This window comes from Dicentrarchus labrax, unplaced genomic scaffold (assembly GCF_905237075.1).
Source record: "Dicentrarchus labrax unplaced genomic scaffold, dlabrax2021, whole genome shotgun sequence".
Classification (NCBI taxonomy): Eukaryota; Metazoa; Chordata; class Actinopteri; family Moronidae; genus Dicentrarchus; species Dicentrarchus labrax.
Genome location: NW_026136707.1, coordinates 13,568,252 through 13,577,474, shown reverse-complemented (window position 1 = coordinate 13,577,474; position 9,223 = coordinate 13,568,252). Strand labels below are relative to the sequence as shown.

Sequence of the window (9,223 nt, the reverse complement as noted above, 5' to 3'; positions counted from 1 at the left end):
TTTCTGTTAAGATTGTTTATGAAGTAAATATGGACAGTTACAGCATATGTTCATGGGATAAGTGAATATACAAACAGATGGATGTAACAACACTGCCATCTTCAGGCACATTTTTGCTACAACTTTGTAAACAATACTTGTATATGGGTATACAATAGGTACATTTTTATTGCTCTTTACTATACATGTCTTAAACTGAAATGCCTTAATGAGAACACAATATGCTATAACTTATAAGTGAAATAATTATGAACAATCATGTAGCCAAAAGTGCTGTATGACGGAGTAACAGGCAAATTTCTTCCTCTCAGGTCCAAACATATAACAGTGATATGATGATAAGGTTTTCATGCAGAACCAGATGAGCAGCTGAGGGTTTCCTCCTGGCTGGATCCCATGAGATCAAGTGAAGCTGTATTGTCTGCTTTGTTTATTGCCAAATCTTTAATCCGAGGCTCAGGATCTCTGCACTCTGAGCTGGAATGACAGGGACAAGATTAGGGGATGGGAAGTGAAATAACTTGTATAATTTAGGGAATGAGGCAGAAGGCATTCTCATATTATCCGTCCTGGAAAACACATCAGCGAGTGTATACGTAAAAGCATATTTTTGCCTTACTGCTGACAAAGCAAATGCAAAAAGAACTATATCCTTACAGGTATATATATACATATATATACATTTTTGGCTCTACTGGTGGGTTTTTGAAGGAAAAAGATGCATTTTTGGAGTGGAGAGAGATTCCAAAGTATGACGTTACAATACCTGTCTGAGTCAGAGTCACAGGACATGCTGAGGTCTTTCTGCAGATCCTCTTGAGAGTGGAAACGCCTCAGGCCACAGCGCTGGACCGCCTGGGCCACAGAGTAGTGGGTCCTTCCAGCAGCACAGGCCTGTATCTTGGACACGCTGAGCTGTGATTGCAGGAACAGATGCAGGCAACTGTCGGACAACAGCAGAGGGTTCTGGAGTATCCTGGAACATAAGGACAATAAACAAATTAGATTGTTGTATAGTATATTGTATTGTTGGTTGATGTGAAAACAGCAGTCATGTGAAAACTGTGATTCACCAGTTTTGTTATGTTTGTGCAGTGGTATGTCAAAGTTCATATGTTTATTGATCTATGAGGTCATTCTTACTGTTCCAAAAACTTCTGTAGCCCTTTCATACGCTCAGTGATCTGTTGGGCATTGTTCAGGCTGAAGAAAGGGTTCTTTGGAGGCAGCTCTGGTAGCCGTGTCCTGCAAAAGACACAAAAACACCCTAAAAATGATAGGAACCATAGGGCAGATTATTTTAACATGAAAACTGAAAGCATATGTCTTCAAAATACAATAAATTAACTTACATTAGCATTGAATTTGCTTGAATCTTCTGTCTGAGCCATACAAACTCACTGTACCTCCTTCTCACACTTGAGATCTTCTTGGTGAAGCACACGCTGTCGGTCTAAAACAGGACACAGGTTGACACACATATTACAGTAAGCTCCACTATTGGATTGCAGAAATTAAAACATCGTCCTTTATCATTTTACTCACATGTAAACAAATTTCATAGTCTATGTAGGCATGCCAAAAGTCATTCTTTTGTATCCGTGGGTCCCGCACCCAGACACTGATGACCTGCTGCATGAAGAAGGCAGGAGAGACAATCAACTGAATGCACTGTTATGAAAAAGGGGAAGTTTTTATTGGCAGATAGAGGAAGTTCAGTGACCAACACGACAGAAATGAGGATAGGAAAATCCTACCAAACATCCTTTTCTTTGTTTAGAGAACAAACAAAGGTATTTTTAACCACTTAAACACAGTTCCTCCCTTTAAAATGATCCTGTTCAAGACTTGTTGAATACTGAACGAAAAATTCAGACCTAAGATTCCATGTGTTTTATGGCTGCACCATTTCATCCAGAGGAAATAGTCTAGATATCTTACACATCATTTTAAATACCTTTCCCTTAAATTCAGCTTGCCATATTTCTTAAAAACCTTTGGGAAGGTATTTAAAATAAAGTTCTGTAGGTTGGAACAAAGTACCTGACTTACAGCCAGTACTGTAGGGTTTAAGAGGCCAAGTGTGTACCAGAATTTAAAGCTTCTGAGCTAGAAATTACATTTAATTACACATTTTAAAATATCTCATCAGCATTACAGGATAACTTACCTGACACACAGCATTGTCCATTTCTTCTCATAATCCAAATTTCTGATTATTACCTGTTTGAATAACAGTAAGGTACAATCAGCCAGAAAATGCTGTGCTTAACATTGCGTCAATGCCTTTTATTTCCACTTTTACTGTCCAGAAGCAAAGGTTTCAAAATAAAGTCACAAGACTGAAATAAGCTCCTCCCATAAAGGTCAAATCATATCAGCAAAACTCCCTGATTACTCAATAATAGAGCTGGCATTACACGTGCCATCATGACTACAGTATGTACATCTACTACTACTTATCACTTTACTGCTTATTGATTGACACCTTGTTTTTTTTTTAATCATTAGCAGATTGGAACTGATAATTTGTGATGTCCCTACCTTATGATTTAGCATGTGACAAATTTCACCTAAAAAAAAAAAAAGAGAAAATGCTTCACAAAAGGTTTCCTTTATTCACAGAGACTTCACAGAATCATGGTCAACAGTTACAGTAATTCAGTAGCAGGCGTGTTTTAGGAGGTTTAAGGTTCAGCTGAGTGTCCCAGAACAGTCACGGGAGATATGTCAAGTCAGGACAGTGCCATCAGGATACAGGTGTCATATACGCAGACCTGTTTAATTACTGGAAGACAGTGCCCTGCATAATCAGACAGTCTCATATCTAAAGTGCTACATTTAACAATCTTATTAGCCATCACAGGTGCACAAAAATCTCAATAGATTTACTTAAGAAATACTATCACATTTTGAGTAATTTTGCCAGGACTTCGCACTTTGCGTAAGTGTCAAATAATATTTTAAAAACTCAACAATGTTATTGTTATAATTCAAAACAGCTGAGAGGAGAACATTTGGTACTTAGCAGCTGATTGGACATATGGGGAAATTTCTGATGGGCAACATTTTTAAATATTTCACATCAACCACAAGGGTCATACAGAGACACAGTGAGACACAGTAAAAGCTGTGGCTAGAAACACCTCACACAATACAAATTCAAACAACAAAACGTTCGAACAACGGGTCTACAATCTTCATCTTAAAATAAAAGCTACATGGACTGGAGGTACTGAGTGGACAGCAGTTAGTTCACTCTGCCTACAAAGTGTTGGGATCACACTAAATAACAACGATCCTTGTAGTTAAACAGGACTATAAATACTAAATTACTATATAACAGTAAAAACAAAACACATATCCACAGTGATTGTGTCTGCTTACACAAGATCAAAGCTGCTACAGGTTAGTCTGACCTCAAATCACCTGCTCCACACAAAGATTAGCTTTAGTCTCCATCGCAGTCTCCACAAAGGCACAGAGACCTCGTTGAGCACCACAGGACTGAGACCCACTTAAAATCCATCCCCACTGAGGATCTCACACCTGCCAGAATCTGAAATTCTACCCGCAGCGGGATGCAATTTCACACAGTGTGCCTCTAATGTCAACTGAAGGAGGACACTCGATGGAGGTTAAACTAAGCTTCAGGTGAGAGCACAGCTGTTTATCAGTTCGCCTCTGTACACACAACCCACATACACTTCACTGCTCCTCATCTCCGCAGTGCCACGTCAGCTTCTGCTCGTAGAAGTCGATGACCACCTGGGGACACCTGGCGCTGGCTTCGCGGGCCGGCAGCAGGGCCACATCATCAGAGTTCTTCCTGTGGGGAAACGCATGGGAGAAGGAAACCATTAAGATGGCGGCCTCCTACTTTTAATGTATGTCAAATGTTTCAGCAGAAACACACACTCTTCTGTCAGTTTAAGAAAGGTTCGTGTGAAGGAGGAAAGGCTAAAGGAACTGAATCACAAACCGGTGCATTCTTTTCAGTACAGTGGGTCTCGGATTACAGTATTTCTCTCAGATATCCAATAACAGTTATTCTGACTTAAAGGCATAATACAACGGTTAAGTACTGCATTTCGATAAAGTTAACTTTTATCTCATTTTATTACATTTTATTGTGTACTATTTTTATGAATTTCTTCATCTTATGCAAAGCATTTTGATTTGTGTGCTGATAAATAAAAATAAAAATAAAAACTTGTCTTGCCTTGTATGCATCCAACTAAACCAAAATGCTAGAGCCTCCACTTCCCATAATGCCTTTACTGTAAAAATAAATTAGTGGGAATTCAGACTAAAAACAATCCAGTAAGCTCACTTTGAGTAACAGATTCATGATTCTGAAGGTCTATCAGACTGAATACTGCACAGCAGTTTACAATAGAGAAAGGATTTCACAACTCTGGAAAGTTATTATGGCAGGAGTCTTTTCGTCTTAGACAGTAGAAACTCAGACATTAAGAAAGTTATCTACCAGGAATATGTGCGTGCAAATAATTGATTGGCAAACATAGTGGCTTGCTGGATGACTTCGCGTTGTGGCGTAAGTTGAGCTAGCGTCAACTTTTTTGTCAGATGAGTTTTCTTGCTGGAGTTCCCTTTGTTTGTCCCTCAATTCACGGTAAATGCTCACATCAGACCAGTTTGATTTGAACAACAAGCTTTCTATCAAAAAAAATGAAAGTACAAAGCTAAGATTAATTTTCTCAAACAAAGCAAAGCTCCTTCAGTACCACAGATAAACTGTTTCCACAGGCTGAGTAGTATTTCCCGTGACTAATAAACTTATTTTTATGTGTAAAATTGGTGCAATTCCCCTTTAAAGATGCACAGCATATGTACTGTGTCAGACATGCTCTCCATAATAAGTTACTAATCTGAGGAATGTTTTGTCAGGTGTTTAATGTCAATGTCATCTGACTTTGTCTTCTTAGTAAATTATATATTCGCATTACATGGTCGCACATGGCAAATGACACAGTATACACTGGAATGACACTAAGACGAAACATCCCCATAAACCCGACAATAAATGCTCCCATCATCTTCGCTGTATGCTGAACATGTAAAGTGCACATTTACCATCATGTAAAGATTTACCCAACCCCTGGCATTCATTCAAGGACAGAGAAAAGAGGAAGCTGTGGAGTTACCATTTGACTAGGAACATGAGCTCTCCCTGTCTGTCTGTGGAGCCGATGATGCATTCAGGCTCGAGGTAAGTGCTGAGGTTAGTGGGGGTGTCTGACTGCTCGTCATTTGGCTCAAGGACGTTGTTGTTGCTCTGCACAGTGTGAGCCTGCTGCTGGGAGTTCATACAGGACTGCGAAGAGAATGACAAAGGACAAAGAAGCAGCAGTTAGAAGAAACCACAAAGACAGAACCTGCATCAGGAGACAGCCTAGTTGTGGCTTTTTTTTTTTTTTTTTACTGTACCTGGCATTGTGAAAAAAAGGAAATTTAACTGCTTTCACTTTCAGGGGCATTGCAAAACTAACCACCTTCACACACCATTTAGTTTCACATTCAGCCCTAAAACTCTCACCGTCTGCCAGATTTGTCACATGATTTCACCTGACTCCAATGCGGCTTCTTTTTTACTTTAAGCTTCCTGAGTCCACCTAAATCCATGAATGCACTACAAAGGGATTCTAATAATACACTGTTTTAGGTGAGGAAGTTCTGTGAATAACATGAAAACAACATAAACTCACAGCCTTTCCACCGCTGCATTTCTCACACTCACAATTTCCGTCTCTTGCTCTGTCATTTCTTCTTTGGGTATGAAATCTTCAGTCTGCTCTTCCTCAATTCTCTCTGAGAAATGGCTGTTTCTCAGGAACTCCTCGATGAGTTCAGGACAGTCCAGGTTGTCCTCAGGTTCCCATGTGTTCTCCGCACTGTAAATGCATCAAAAGGGAGGAGACAATACGCTTTCAAAAAAATAATAAAATAACCGAAATTTATTGCACAATATTAGCGAGAAAAATGCTGATTCTGCAACATTTCACTCACTCTGTGAAGCCTTTCCACTTCAGGAAGTACTCCACTCGGCCATTAAACACTCTGCGGCGAATTATTTTTTCCACCACAAACTCCTGGACAACAGTAGTCTCCTCAGTCTTCCTCTGTTTGGCAGTCTGCTTCTTTCTCATCCTGCCTTAGAATAAAAAGCAAATGAATGACGACCAGCTTGCGTTACTGGCAAGCCATTCACGAGTAGATGGAAACAAAACATAAGGGGTCTTTTTTGTTTGTTTGTTTGTTTGTTTGTTTAAAACTCCACAGTGATGTCAGAAGTAAACACTTTTATCTCCCTGTTGCTGGGGTGTTTGCAGAACAACACGGCAGCTCTGCTGTGCCCTTCAGACAATGATCCGCACACTTTTATTCTAGCGCTCCACCTGCTGTCTCTTTAGGCAGCACCACATACTCTCTCTCAGTCCTCAAAACACTCAACACGTTACTATCTCACACGCGTGCACAGTTCATTCAGACTGTTTTTAGCTAAGAGAATAAGGTGCAAAAACATCAGCCCCCCCCCTAAAAAAAAACATGAGTGGAAACGTGCCTGCGTGATGCACAAGAACAATAACGCACGTACGCTTTCGGTGTTTACTTAATCTCTGCGGACAGGCTGCTGCTGCGGTGCTGCTCTGCTCTGCTCTGTTCGGAGCTTGTCGCCGGAGACCTGCACATGCACACAGCGCCGTCGATGCTGCTCTGTGCGCAAATGTTTTCGCTCGGCGTGTTTACATGAGCGAGACCCAACTTTTCATGAATGAGTTAAAATTAAAGATGGCCGTGGATGCTCGGAGGAAGTGGTTGCCAAGGGAAAAGGTCATGCCAGGAAAACCGGGAGGAGACGACGGGGACGCGCACGCCGCCGACCAATCGAAGAGCAGTCCGCTCGTCCGTCCGCCTTCCCTCCCACCGCACCCCCCCTCCAGTCCAGTGGTCCGGAACAGCCCTGCCACCCATGGGCGTCAGCTTGGTATGGCAAGGGACTGTGCACACTTGGCTTGTATCACTAGGATCATAAACCGGTTCCAAGATATGTGATTGTTTGATCTTTTGATCGCTCTCGATGGTAGCAAATATGATAATATGAAATATTATTTGGAAGCAACACATAATAAAATAGTACAATAAAATGCATTTAGAAATGTCATCGATATGGACGCCTTTCTTGTTTTCAAACAATATTAGATGCATAAGATTTACCAATATAAATTATATAATTTAAAGTAGCCTAGGTACAATTCTGAGGTGCTATTTACTTGTGTGCTAATATTTTATGCTGCTTTATACTTTATACTATTGCACTACATTTCAGGGGAAAATGTTATTCTTCTATGACTTTTTATTCCACTACAATTATTTACCACTGTAGTTGGTAATTAGTTTATTTGATTTTACATAAAAATATATTATCATAAAATAATAAAAATAGTAAAGTAAAGACTAAATTATCCATAGGTACTTACAATTAGCTCCACTTTGATAACATTAAAATTAAATTTAGGCATTAATAATTATATTTTTATATATATATATATATATATGCTGAAAATAATACTATGCCGGGCCATGCAATGGTTTAATTCTTCTTATTGACAACTTTTACTGTTAAAACTTTTTTCTAACTACTACTCAGAATTTACTGTAAGTAGTTTGTCACTGAAGTAAGAATGCAGGACCTTTACTTGTGATGGGGTATTTTTATACTGTGGTATTGCCACTTCTCCTTTATTTAAAGCTCTCCGTGTTGCTGTTAGAGGCTTTTCACGGAGGGGATCCATACTCCACGACCTCCTAAACTACACTGATGAGATCACAAGAATACGCCCTTTGGAGGATTTGATTGACAGTTCCTTTTTAGCCAATGGGAAACCCCAAAGCTGCTGATTGGCCAAGTAAGCACCACTAACAGGCCTTCCTACTTGACCAAGTTTACCTTTTTCTCTTCACATTATTGTGTAACACACCACTAGGGGATGCTGTATGCTTGTATTGGACCGCCAAATTCAGCGGCTGAAAGCTCAATGCTCCTGCACACCCAGTTATCTAATGAGGATGGATTTATGCTGGAAAGCTCATAGCAAAAGGCAGCAGAACAAAAGGTTTTACTAGGAGGAGGATTCACACTGGAGCTTTCTTCTGATGCACTGTTGTTTCAGATACCATTTCATCCCCAAGGCAGGCTTATGTAACATTGGGCGCATTTGTTCATGAAATTTACTTATGCATGCTGCAACAGCACCATAAGAATGAAAAACAGATACAGGGAGGCCTAAAGTAAAAGCAGTACACGGTGATGTGTCACAGTCCTGAGAATTAATACCTCAGTTTCATTTTCAATGAGAGAGCACAGGGGAGGCCCCGGGGATGTGATTAAAAGTGGTTTCAGTGAAAAAGCTGGCAGACGCCTGCATGGAAGATGAATGTGGTGTGTATCGCTTTCAGAAAAGGAGCTTATTGATCAGAGTCTCAGTGGGGTACAGGACACAGGTCTTATGGAGGTTTCAAAATCAATGAACACATATGCCCCATTCAACTCCCAGTGCAGTGGAAACTTAACATGGAGGACTGTCTGTTGGTATGGTCATCAGGAACTGCAGGTTCTTTCTTCTGTGAGTGTTCTCAACAACTAAACACCATTTACTTTCTTTGCTCTCAGCAGCTCTCACTTCCCTCTTTCCTCACCAAGTCATTAGAGAAACTTTATCTCCTTGTCTTCTGAACTGTAATGAGCTTCCACACTTTTTGGTAAATTAGAAAACTGTATTTTTTCAGCTGGATCCTAAAGAGTTGAGCAGTCTTTATTAATGGTTAATAATTGACTGACTTGCTTTATAGATCAATAATAAGCCATTTTTTGGGACAATGATTGGGTTGCCATTTGGCTGGCATATATCTTTTATAAGTCATCAAGTCTGCAATGTTAAATGTTAAAGAGTCATTAATAAGCTGTTTTATCACAGTATTTAGTCACAGATTTATTTTCCAACATGGAAATCCAGACATTATTCTTATTAAAAACTGAGAACTGAACTAATAAGTAAATTATGTATATTAATTTTTTTATACCGTTTTCACAGTTTTCCCAACATAACCATGTCAACCATGCATTACATCTTTACATCTTTATCTACAGTGGGTCACAGTGTGCTTTCCCTGTGAGTAGATCCAGAATCCAAGGCAAGAC

General features: G+C 39.8%; 2 protein-coding genes across 7 annotated transcripts; both read right to left on the bottom strand.

Annotated features, from left to right (window-relative positions):
• Window positions 1-2,338, bottom strand: snx10b (sorting nexin 10b). 3 transcript variants are annotated; one of them, XM_051407770.1, is made up of 6 exons: window positions 2,171-2,338; window positions 1,546-1,632; window positions 1,353-1,453; window positions 1,144-1,245; window positions 767-976; window positions 1-477 (listed from the first exon to the last, which is right to left on the bottom strand). In XM_051407770.1, exons 1-6 carry the CDS (start codon window positions 2,189-2,191, stop codon window positions 348-350), a joined length of 651 nt encoding a protein of 216 aa, XP_051263730.1. In that variant the 5' UTR covers window positions 2,192-2,338; the 3' UTR covers window positions 1-347. The 3 variants fall into 3 exon arrangements, with proteins under 3 accessions (XP_051263730.1, XP_051263732.1, XP_051263731.1); XM_051407772.1 differs by having other exon boundaries at window positions 1,407-1,453; XM_051407771.1 differs by having other exon boundaries at window positions 1,546-1,629; window positions 2,171-2,309.
• A 260-nt stretch (window positions 2,339-2,598) lies between these two features.
• cbx3b (chromobox homolog 3b) lies at window positions 2,599-6,847 on the bottom strand. 4 transcript variants are annotated; one of them, XM_051407775.1, is made up of 5 exons: window positions 6,591-6,847; window positions 6,031-6,175; window positions 5,762-5,915; window positions 5,169-5,338; window positions 2,599-3,829 (listed from the first exon to the last, which is right to left on the bottom strand). In XM_051407775.1, exons 2-5 carry the CDS (start codon window positions 6,168-6,170, stop codon window positions 3,709-3,711), a joined length of 585 nt encoding a protein of 194 aa, XP_051263735.1. In that variant the 5' UTR covers window positions 6,171-6,175; window positions 6,591-6,847; the 3' UTR covers window positions 2,599-3,708. The 4 variants fall into 4 exon arrangements, with proteins under 4 accessions (XP_051263735.1, XP_051263734.1, XP_051263736.1 ...); XM_051407774.1 differs by having other exon boundaries at window positions 6,620-6,847; XM_051407776.1 differs by having other exon boundaries at window positions 6,635-6,847.
• Between the last annotated feature and the right edge of the window lie 2,376 nt (window positions 6,848-9,223).